Genomic DNA, 11,648 nt, shown 5'->3' with positions numbered 1-11,648 from the left:
ATGTTCTTTTTAATGATCTTTGCATCCATCGAATAAACTTGCTTATGTGTATTTCACTAAGTGTTTTGAAATTATATGCTTAGAATGTTTTTAACGAAAAATGTGTTTCTCGGCGTTAAATAACCCACGGGAAGTAGTAAGAACTTATGCAGTGCATTCACGGTTTGTTTTTGATTGGTTTATTTCTTACGAATCACGACATAGTAAAATAATTAGGTCACTTGTTGTGTTAAATCATAATTGGTGGTGAACAACTGAATCCTTAACCTTATCTCCATTTGATCTTTATCAAGTCTATTTTGAATTTTTTTATCATTGTTCATTTATTTCTTCTCATTATAATCTTAAACTCCCAATTCATCAGTCTAGTTAATTTAGTTTAATTATTTTCTTTTTGTATGCGAATTGAATACCCTTAGTCTCTGGCATCGAACAATCTCCGCTTATTCTATATTACGAATCTACGATTGACAATATTTTGTTGAGTTAATTGTGAGGTTATTTTGGCCATATCATCCACCACCGAGTGTAAGATCTTTTCTGTTTCAATTAAGAGTAATTTTTTTTTTTTTGAAAAACTACTTGTGTCCTTGGCTGGCTTCTTACCCCAAACTATCATATTCAATATAGATCTTAGCTTTGATTCTTCTTTGCTTTCAGGGCAGGTAACGTACATAAAGCCTTAAAATAGATGACCATGTAACAAAAATGAAACTCCCAATGGACTCCAAAGTTCACTCATTTTTTTCCGTCAAATGCACGTAAGAGTGAGGAGCACAAGATTTCTAATAATCGAATTTCAAAGTTCTTTCAGGATGTACAATTTTCTTTTAATCTAACAAAAAAACCTCAAATACTACAACGAGACTGTCGTGAGAATTTCAAAATTCTTTCATAATGCCAAATTGTAGAGATGCATTATCTAACTACTAATCCTTATTTCTACGCGGTCTACTACTCTTGGGATAAAATGTACGCATACTCATTATTAGTGTATCATATTTTTTCGAGATAACACAGTTTCCATAACTATTTAAGGGCCAAAGGCTAAGATCAAGATTTAAGAGACAATATGCATTATTTATGATATTTCTGGCTCATAAATCTGAGGTTAATTATGTCATATTGGACCGGATGTCATCGTTTCTTTTACCCCAACTCTTTCTGAAGAAAAAAGGTAACAATTCGTACGGAAAGAAGTTAAAACAAGTAGAACGTGGAAACTTCAGATTAAAACAGAGCAGGATCTATATAACTCAGACCCCATCGTCTAATTTCCATTACAGCACTGCTGCGGCCACACGTAAGTATCTTGATTTCATCTCACTTTTGTTGGGTTTCTTACAATTTGCTTCATTTCTTTCAGCTGATATAGAAAGGTTTAATCTTGTAGCTGTTCTTTAATTGCATTTACAAGATCTGGGTCTACTTTAAGCTTATTGATCTCACTCATTAATTGCATTCTTTTTCTTTCCGTCTTCCGAGTTCTAAAGATGGATATATCCAAACATTCAAGCTGTTTATGGGTTTCGATTAGTACCATGTTCTTGTTTTTGTCTGATTGATTGATGGAGTTGTATTTGTTGTTGTGATGATAAGGTTGTGATCTGACAATTATGGTGAAGGAAACTGCCTTTTATGATGTCTTGGGTGTCAATGTCGATGCCTCCGCTGCTGATATTAAAAAGGCTTACTATGTCAAGGTAATCAAATTCCCCCATTTTTGTTCAACTGTGAATAATGTTTTCGACCAAAAACCCACAAGGTTTGGAGCCATTACATAATTGGGTCTTTGTTTCAAACATATGTTGTGTCTGTTGGTTTGGTTTGAATGACATGGCTAATGGCTAGGCAGTTGGCTTGGATACTGGGGATCATATTAATTTCATTTGTTATTTTGCTCAATTGCATTTCCAGCAACTTATGGGGTATAAGCACTGGCCTAACAAAACTTGAGAGCTAAATAAATAGTTTTCAGAATGCTAAAGCCTCAAAGATACCACTCGTGCATTATGAGAACCTTGGGGAGTGGAGTCTTAACCACATTGCTCCAATTAGGGCTGTCCCTACTTAATTGTGGCACATCCATTGTGATGTGTTTTCTTGATCTCCTTACTGTGTTTATGAAACTTTAGATGTATGTAGCAGCTGCTATATTACAATTTGTTTCTGTGTTTTCTCGCTAGGCAAGGCAAGTTCACCCAGATAAAAATCAGGGAGATCCAAAGGCTGCTGAAAATTTCCAAGTAAACATTTTATTACTTAATTTCGTATATAGACTACTGTATCTTATTATTAGACACTCATCTCCATATTCACCACTATTCTACTTGTGCATCTAATTAAGCTTCTAGATGGGATGGTTTTCTAATTAATGAAAACCAAGACCTCAGACATAGCAGTAAAGTTTTGATTCTTCAACAACAATTCTAGGAAAGTATGCTCATTATTGTGACCAGCCTTTCACAGATATGACTTGTGCATATTGCCTCCGAAGCTGCTTTTTATTTGACTAGTTTGTTTATAGTAGACTCATCTAAAAGTAATGGAGAAAGATTACTTTACCGTTGAATGTTTTCTTATTGCCATCTTACCTTGCTTTCTTTACCGTTGAATGTTTTCTTATTGTTTTGGTTTAATTTTCCGGTTATGTTACATGCATAAAGGCACTTGGAGAGGCTTATCAGGTTTTAAGCGATCCAGAAAAGCGTGAGGCATATGACAAAAATGGAAAGGCCGGCATACCACAGTAAGATCTTACACTTTGGGAATAGACTCAATAGAGTCATTATGAGACATATACTTGATGGTAGATTGAGTAATTATTTTCTTTATTGGGTAATGTGGGCCTTTATAACATTTAATCTACTTATGCTAAATTTTACACACTTTGGCTAATGAATGTAGTTCTTTAAGTGCTTGATAAGTTGAACGATGATTTTTATAAAAGTAATGTAAAATAATTTTGGATGAAAAAGCATGACGTCCTCTGTCTCATGCACATTTGGAGATGGAAAACTACTCCTTGTGTTATTTTAGCTTATCTCTTTCTAATATCGGGAAAAACATGTTGGAAGATAATTTAACTGTAACTCTGCATCTCTTTTTCAGGGACTCCATGGTAGATCCTGCAGCTGTGTTCGGGATGCTTTTTGGGAGTGATTACTTTGAGGATTATGTTGGCCAACTTGCTTTGGCTTCTTTGTCATCTGTTGAAGTTGATGAAGATTCGCAGGATCCTGAAGTCCATAGGCAGAGGGTTCACGAAAAACTGAGGGTATTCTTTCTATTCTGGTGTTATATATAGTTTATCTTTTCAATTCACTCCATCTTATTCCCTCCCTATTTTTTATTATGTAGACATTGCGGAAGGAAAGGATAGAAAAGCTCATAACTATCTTGAAAGATCGTATACAACCATTTGTGGATGATCGTACAGATGAGTTTGTAAGATGGGCTAATCTAGAAGCGCGACGTCTCTCAGCAGCTGGTAAACCCTCTTAATAGTCTCATTCTATGAGGATATTAATGTATTTACGAAAAATCTTAAAATTATGTAGTTCTGAGCTTCAAAATTCACTTTAACAAGAAATTGTTGATAATTTACTCTAATCAAGCCAACAGTGGCATAGTGATCAAACTATATCTACGAATAATTGATTTCAGCTTCTATTGTGAAGCTGTATGAAGACATATGAGAATAGTTGTCTCAAAACTTAGACACTAAAATGAACACTTGTAACATAATGTCATAAAAAGTTGGAGTTGTTTAATTCTCTGCCATATCATCACGTGGTTCGGTGGTTGGTCTATGATTCTAGAATTAAAAAAAAATTGCAAAAAACTATAAAAACTAATTTCTGACTTCTGAGTTTTTTTTTTTGTATAATTTGACCAATCGTATATATGATGACCCTAATTTTTTGTTACTTGATGCACTACCCATTGACCACGGTTACATTGTCTATCAGCCTTTGGCGAGGCGATGCTACATACGATTGGTTATATCTATACTAGGAAGGCTGCAATAGAACTTGGAAAAGACAAGCGATACATGAAGGTACCTTTTTTAGCAGAGTGGGTGCGGGATAAAGGACATCAGATAAAGTCACAAGTGTCAGCAGCTTCAGGTGTAGTTTCTGCTGTCATGAAGTTCTCTTAAATGAAAATAGGCTGTCTATCCTTAAAGGCTGCGTGTTTTCACTGTCCAAGCAAACTAATGCTTTTTTAATATGTAGGTGCTGTATCTTTGATTCAACTACAGGAAGAGCTAAAAAAGTTAAACCACGGTGAAAACAAGGAAGAGAACTTAATGAAAGCCATTGAAGAGAAGAAGGATGCAGTGCTTAATTCGCTATGGCAGATCAATGTGGTTGATATTGAATCAACCTTGTCACAAGTCTGCCAAGCAGTGAGTTTCAGTATTGCCTTATTTAGTTATTGTTTTTAACAACCTTAAGGTTTTACATTGAACATATAGTAGTTATATCTTTAGATTAGAAGCTGTACCGTTGATGATTAAGCAAAGTGAGAAATAGGTATTAGCATGTCCACATGGCTGCTTGCGTGCAAAATTTTAAGATTAAGAAAGCAGTGTAAACTTAAATTCAACATGATAAGCATGGATATAGGTTTTGAAGACAGTATTTTGAGAATGATTTGATACCTGTTATCTTTTCAGGTACTTAAAGACCCCACTGTGTCCAAGGATGTTTTGAAGACACGGGCTACAGCATTGAAAAAGTTGGGAACAATTTTCCAAGTGAGCCTTGGTTTTCCTTTTCCACCCTAACTATTATGTATGATCTCAAATTTTGTGCTATATTGGTAAATTGATTGTGGTCGAGATCAACTATAGCTTCAAATTAGCCTTACTTTAATTTTTCCGGTTAAACTGAAATATCATATCTTTTTCAGGGTGCAAAAGCAGCTTACAGTAGAGAGAACAGTCTCCGCCATGAAAAGGATGACAAAATAGATGCAGCATCAACATCGTAATTCTCGACCCACAAGCAATTCCAACTGAAGTGGTCATTTTGAATGGTGATAGGTCCTCATTATAGCATTATAGCCATCAGCTGAATATTATGGAAGATATTTGTCCTTGATTGTATGGATTTAGTATGCACCTCAGATTCAACCATGGCCTTTCAGTTATGTTCTTATGTATCATTTTATGTCAGATATATGCTGCCTTGGGATTTCGTGTGAAGCTATATATGTTTTGTATCAAATGAATCAGCTTAGAGCAATAGCAAACAAGGCCCTATTTTATTGAGCTCCTTACTGATTGTGTGGTCATCCGCGGCATCCGCCCCTTGCTTGTTGATTCAGAATCTGTGAGTCAATGCTTCAGGCTTGATCAGTGATTGTACATTTGCCAGATTTAGCCTTATAAGTGAACTTGCAAATTTAAACATTCTTCTAGTAATTCGATAATTTTCTACATGTGTCTGGGAGTCGTTGAGATGAGATGGCTGAAATGGTCAAGAGGTTAGGTACAAGCTGCCCCAGGAAAAAGAACTAGGGTAATATAATCTACATAAAAGCAGGCAAAAGATTTACCATTATCGTGAAAAGTATATCATAATTTATTGTACCCTTTTGCCGCATGCAGTATTTAATCTGCAGTAATGATATTAGTGCTACAATTATTAGACTACGAAACTTTGAAGTAGTTGGAGAATGAAAAACAATAAGTGAATCGGAATGGTGTCTCATTAACATCTTCAAATCAATAGAGATTCCGGGCATGCAGACTAGATTAAGAACTCGGAACCTTGTGGAACAGGAGGTTTTTTCTTCATATTTCTTGGCAGTGAGGACTAATGGCTACAAACCATGGAACATTGCATAAATTGCAGGCAACAAATTCTCTGTAAAACCAGCAAGGAGTCATATCTGTTGAAGACTTGAAGGCAGTGCAGGTCCAATCTGCACCTCGCAAACCAAGAGGCTACGATTAGAGAGAACTTCTTACAGCTAGAGCTTTCATCTCAATTTAGGGAATCATTAACATTTTGATCCCTGGTCTAGCCTAATGAAATAGACTTCAGCTTTCTGAGTCAGTTTGAATAAACTCATCATTTTTCGGGTTAGGATTACACATAGATACAAATGATACAATCCAGTACAGCAGATAGGCAGCAATCTACGCATTGCTTTTGGAATCGAGACTAGCTGATTTCAAAATAACTGGTATGACGAATTAGGACAATCCAGGAAAGGAGATTCGGGCAAATTCTTTATAAGGCTGTTCTCATATTCCCGGCACACCTGTCATTCCACTAAACACTAAGAAAAGCACAGATCCAGAGTATACCATTCAAAGTTAACCCTTAACTAATAAGGCTGTTCATTAACAGAGGCTAAACTTTTCTAGCCATGCAATTCAATGGAGAACTGAGAGCAATCTTATCCTATCCCTCAAAGGAATTAACAAAAAAATCATTTCCTTGTTTTCACTGCATGCACAAAGCTTCTTATAATGATTAATGAGGTTGTTCTGATGGATGATAGACATCACAAATATCCCAAACTCACATTTGCATTATAATTCACAACCTATTCATGTACAACATCACACATTCCCACTAGTTCTATAGTAGTCAAGATAGGCTAACCATGCATGTTTTCTGAAAGGTATATCTTCTTGGTCAATGAAGGAATAGATTGGCCAATTATTGAAGGAAATTGTACGGTAGGGATGGTATTACTTAAGCTAGAGGATGCCCTAGCTAAGACCACTTTCGACAAAAGAAATTAAAAGAAAGATGGATGTTTTGAATATGCATGTATATATGCTCCTCTTTATTCTCCACCAGTGTTCTTTGAGTGGTATTTGGTGCGTTGTCCTTGTCCTTATAGATAATGGAAAGCACTAGCCATCCATAAAAGCTATTTTATACCTAATATCTCTTTTATAATCTTGGCAACCAGAGGATGAACAATTAACTAATCACCAAACTTTGCTGATAATTTCCAAGTTTCCATTTCAGTCCTTCTGAGTTTTACTGATAAATGAGGACCAACATATCTAAATGACTAAATCCTGACGTCTTATATTCTAATTATACGTTATTATTGCAAAGTTGACATAAACTTTTACTGCTGCTCATCAGACAAGTTAGTATCCAAGCTTGAAAGTCGATCAGTTTTGTACTCAAACTCGATCTTACAGAACATATGAAGTACCATGATAGGTAATGGAAGATTCCCCGTAAACAGATTAATTTATCATGGTGCCAGCTGAGTATATATATATATATATATATGACATGAAACAACAACGTCGTATTGAGCATGCATATATATCAGCTTTTAGTAGCTTAGGAACAGATTACTCGTGTCACAGGCGACCATCTTCTGACAGAACGATTGATCGTTTTTAAGGTAAAGTATTCAGTTGATATGGTTGATATGTTCTTCTGTAAGTTCAAATGCACGACTGATCATAATCAAGTTCGATCGAGTACTAGGTCTTCTAAGCTGCAAAAGGTCTAAACAACAAACATGATGTTCATCTTGGTGTCTCCAAAATCTGCTACATTCTGTTTCTCTGGGTCTGTTTATATGTAGAAGATTCTAGTAACAATCCTGAAATTTATTGTAGTTGTTATGTTATAAAAGACAATAAGGGGCATTGTGATCATTTCCACTGGGAGTCCTATCGTACTGAGCACTATTCTGTTAATTACTATATATCAATCCACCAACTTCCTAGAGTTAGTGCTTCAGCAACAGCAAAGTGTAGTCTATATCACCTTTCTCATTTGAATTTAAAACTTAAAAGCATGACTAAAGCTTTAATTATTTTATACTTAACCATCAATTTTCAGTTTATCTCTAAGAATTGCACTCCATGTAATTAAATATGATGTTTATTTTCACTAATTATGTAGATCAGTAGATATATAGCTAGGAAAGCAAATATATTATTTGGTGTCCATGCATGAATTCTCTATATCTTGAATGAGAGAAAAAGAGCTCAGAAAATAACATAGTTGCCTGAACATTATGGGTTTCATGTGTCTCAAGAAGTTCACTATCCTTATTCTCCTGATTTCTGCAGCATCGCTTTTATCAACCTCTTTTGCAGCAGGTATTTGGTCTTTATTCATATCTTCCTCTGCAGCCTTTGGTTTAATCATACCAACATGTTGTGTCAGAGATCTGTGACTCTGTGAGTAACAAATTGAATACACTTATAAATATAAAGAAATTTTGAAGCATGCATGCCCATGCAGAACTAGGAAATGTGCAAATTTTCTTAAATTCAATTGTGAACCTTTGCAGATGCAGTGTCTTAGATAGAAGCATATATCATCACTAATTCTAGTTGTTGCTTCATCACTTTATGCTAAACTGAACTCTTCTAACAGCAGCAGTATGCACATGATGTGCTTGATAATACTAATGCGTAAGGAAATCAGGGCACATAATTGCATCTCTGTTTCTTATATGCAACTGATTTTTTCAGGTAGACAATCCAAGTTTTTCAATAAGTTGGCTAAAGAAGCAATTGATGCAACTCCGGAGGTACATATTTTCTGATTTATATTCTTCTCTACAATCACAATTAATTTCTTTCTCCATTCCTCCGAGTAATCAGAATCAAGTAGCATTTCCAGAATGATATTGTTTGAGCTTCAGTATCGTCACAAATAACACTATATATGATTGGCAACAAGCCACTATTTCGCCAATTCAACAAAAAGTCAGATGTTCACAGTAATGATATCCTTCAAAATTTGAGATATCTTGCTGATAATATTTTCTGAATTTTGACATGGTAGGAAGTATTAGGGAAGCCATTGAGCCACAAGGAAGCTGCAAGAATCCATGAAAGGCTTCTCAGGGTTAACACAAAAGATTATGGACGATATGATCCAGCACCTGCTCTTGTTAAGCCTCCTTTCAAGCTCATTCAAAACTGATCATGGTTTAGACATCAAAGTTGGAAGTTGGGGCAGTAGTGTCTTATCATGAAATAAAACGAACTAGCTTATGGTATTTACTTAAAAGTTTTGAAAGTATCTCCAACTAGTGTAATTATATGACATATATAGACAGTATAAATACTAAGTTTTGAGGTGTAATATCAATGTGTCGCTTTATTATCGATTACATATATGGCTTCTTATGACAAAATTTGTAGGCTGTTTATCAGATAATTTACAAACAGCTGGTTTAAGTCACTATCTAACTTACACTCACAGTTTTCGGCCATTCATTAAATTCTAGTCGATGAGCATAAAGGGGATCATTGTACATTTAGTTGTTGGAGGACATCACAACCACCAAGCAATTGTTGTCTACCCTAAAATAATTTTTTTGTGGTAAAGCACTAAAGCTATGGTTACTTAAATAAGTTGATTCAAACGAAAAGTACACGACGTCCTTTCTTGGATTGAAAATTTGTGTCAAGCTCATTGGGTTGTTGCTTATAAAAACTCTTTTTCCATGGGGTCTTCTATGGTACGGGATGGATATCTACATGTAAAATGTTATAAGTGAAGTAATTATCTATAATCAACTATAATTACTTAACAAATTTGTTATCATATTTGTAAATGTCAGTATCATATACAGTTGTGGTACCTAAGAAAAGTCCTTGCAAAACTTCGAGAAAAATATGTCTACATGTCAAGGTGCAGAAACTGGGGATGAGTCCTGGAAAATTCTGCTAAGTAGTTCCCAGCGCATGGTCACAATTCACAAGTAACAAAGACTCATCATGAAGCATCACCTTTATTTAACTTAGAGATTCAGGCCCGCCGAAGCAATCGCTGACAACTCTATTATGCCCATAAGAGGATCAGAGACCAAATCAGGTAGTAATAGAGACTTTGCTACTTACGGAGGGTAAAGCAATCCTTTGGGATCGACACAGCTAGGGGTGGGCACGGGATGAGACGAGACGAGATTAAATTTTCATGTAGAGATAACGTAATAAATAAATTGCTCGAATATTAAATTTTGTTTAAGTTATCAGTTACTTAACACCCAAATTAGATGGAGAGATAACGTAATAAATAAATTGCTCGAATTTGGAAAGTATAAGTAGTTATTAGTTGAATTGAATTTGAAGGACTAAACTGTCGAGTTTGTAAAAGTGTGAGGAGTGACCTATATTTTGTTCTTAAAATTATCAAAGAGTTTAAGTAATAACATCAACATGACAAGAAAACTTACCTTAATAAGAAATCAAATCAAAAGAGCAGCATCTTATCCTCAGTCCAGGACAAAAGGCAGACAATCAAACAGATCGATAACTATTCTGAAGAAAAACCTTGGGTTTGTTTTACAACTAATTAACCCGGCCATGTCCCTGAAGACTTAGAGTGAATATGTAGAGAAGAAGGTACTGATTATAATGAGATTATGTCCCTACTAAACGTTCACGAAAGACATTAGACAGATCGAGGAAGATTTAAGTACTGTGGATGTAGAGCGCTCTGGTGAACGAGGCTAAGTTGAGTGTGTTTCAGTCTAGTAAATGGAGCTTAATTTGTCCCAAGAGCATGCAATAATGTCGCCCTTTGTGTAGCGAAAAAGGTGCAGAATATCTCCACACGACCTTCTGGAATGTTCTGGAGATAATCTCATCATGTTTCGCAATCCAAAAGCATGTTTAGCACTACTAGACTACCAGTACGGAAGTGTGTCGATGGCCATGGTTACTAAATTCTAGTCTATTAAAGAGTTATAACATGCAAATTAATCAAATAGGATGATAATGAGGTTACAAAGAACATAGCCAAGAAAATGTTGATTAAGCACGAATGAAAACACATATATAACTCAAAAACTCACATAGAATTATATGAATCTAACTTTTTTTAGCATGTTCATTTTGTCTAATGTTTCAATTCTTCATCTACTACAAGTTCGTATAATTTCCAACAAAATCAATTAATAACAGAATAACAATTGAGTACTATTTCAATCATGTGATCATCAATTAGCCACAATTACAAAGATTAATATCGTTATATACTTGATAATGGCTCATATAACTAAAAAAATAAAGCAATTTTTTTTCTGTTTTTGACATTTTCTGATTTTTTTTTATTTTTTTATATATGACTAATAAACATGTAAACCCATCTCCCATACTTAGTTCATTCATTGTCCACAAGGAATGTCAAAAATATATCATGCAATGAAAGACATAAGCATAGAGAAGGGAAACAAAGACAAAAAAAAAATAAAAACATGAGAAAAAGTTGAGAAAAGCTCCAGCAGGTACGGATCTAGGGTGGGCAAGGTTTTACTATACCCCACCTCAGTTTTTAGAGTGAAAAAATTGAGTATATATTAATTATGGCTGCAGTCACACGGGCACAGTCGATACCAAAACATTTTCCCTATGTGATGGCGCTAAACAGCCTACACTACCTAGCCAGCCTACCCACTTCTCTCACTCAATTGTATATTGCACAGCAGAAACTATCTAATAAGCGATAATGAGCATACAAGCTACACTCACACACACAACACAAGTGTTTACGGGAGTCCGCTCCCAACCTTTAACTCATTTAAAAGATCAAGAAGATTACAATGAGTACAAAGAGTGTTTTCAGCCTTAGTCTACCCAAACTCAATCTGCCTAGCTACTCACTTAGTGCGCCTACAGTAATCACTCA

At 35.2% G+C, this 11,648-nt stretch overlaps 2 protein-coding genes across 4 annotated transcripts; both read left to right on the top strand.

The window, feature by feature from the left end:
- The first annotated feature begins 1,154 nt into the window (after window positions 1-1,154).
- On the top strand, window positions 1,155-5,286 carry LOC126783886 (chaperone protein dnaJ 10-like). 3 transcript variants are annotated; one of them, XM_050509425.1, is made up of 10 exons: window positions 1,155-1,303; window positions 1,600-1,703; window positions 2,187-2,246; window positions 2,667-2,749; window positions 3,112-3,277; window positions 3,361-3,490; window positions 3,972-4,130; window positions 4,239-4,411; window positions 4,682-4,762; window positions 4,918-5,286. In XM_050509425.1, exons 2-10 carry the CDS (start codon window positions 1,617-1,619, stop codon window positions 4,996-4,998), a joined length of 1,020 nt encoding a protein of 339 aa, XP_050365382.1. In that variant the 5' UTR covers window positions 1,155-1,303; window positions 1,600-1,616; the 3' UTR covers window positions 4,999-5,286. The 3 variants fall into 3 exon arrangements, with proteins under 3 accessions (XP_050365382.1, XP_050365381.1, XP_050365380.1); XM_050509424.1 differs by having other exon boundaries at window positions 1,177-1,303; window positions 4,682-4,799; XM_050509423.1 differs by lacking the exon at window positions 1,155-1,303 and adding an exon at window positions 1,356-1,379.
- A 2,634-nt stretch (window positions 5,287-7,920) lies between these two features.
- LOC126783898 (protein CASPARIAN STRIP INTEGRITY FACTOR 1-like) lies at window positions 7,921-9,098 on the top strand. The gene is made up of 3 exons (XM_050509438.1): window positions 7,921-8,101; window positions 8,480-8,538; window positions 8,796-9,098. Exons 1-3 carry the CDS (start codon window positions 8,017-8,019, stop codon window positions 8,934-8,936), a joined length of 285 nt encoding a protein of 94 aa, XP_050365395.1. The 5' UTR covers window positions 7,921-8,016; the 3' UTR covers window positions 8,937-9,098.
- Window positions 9,099-11,648: the final 2,550 nt, after the last annotated feature.

Source organism: Argentina anserina, chromosome 2 (assembly GCF_933775445.1).
Source record: "Argentina anserina chromosome 2, drPotAnse1.1, whole genome shotgun sequence".
Classification (NCBI taxonomy): domain Eukaryota; kingdom Viridiplantae; phylum Streptophyta; class Magnoliopsida; order Rosales; family Rosaceae; genus Argentina; species Argentina anserina.
Note: the sequence above shows the minus strand (reverse complement) of the source record. Positions and strands in the feature narration are given on the sequence as shown.

Excerpts from the sequence above, each read along its gene's own strand:
- LOC126783886 (XM_050509425.1), top strand. The coding sequence starts at position 1,617 with ATGGTGAAGGAAACTGCCTTTTATGATGTCTTGGGTGTCAATGTCGAT. Across the intron at positions 1,704-2,186 it reads AAAAGGCTTACTATGTCAAG|GCAAGGCAAGTTCACCCAGA; the intron begins GTAATCAAATTC and ends TTTTCTCGCTAG. Across the intron at positions 4,131-4,238 it reads ACAAGTGTCAGCAGCTTCAG|GTGCTGTATCTTTGATTCAA; the intron begins GTGTAGTTTCTG and ends TTTAATATGTAG.
- LOC126783898 (XM_050509438.1), top strand. The coding sequence starts at position 8,017 with ATGGGTTTCATGTGTCTCAAGAAGTTCACTATCCTTATTCTCCTGATT. Across the intron at positions 8,102-8,479 it reads ATCAACCTCTTTTGCAGCAG|GTAGACAATCCAAGTTTTTC; the intron begins GTATTTGGTCTT and ends TGATTTTTTCAG. Across the intron at positions 8,539-8,795 it reads CAATTGATGCAACTCCGGAG|GAAGTATTAGGGAAGCCATT; the intron begins GTACATATTTTC and ends TTGACATGGTAG.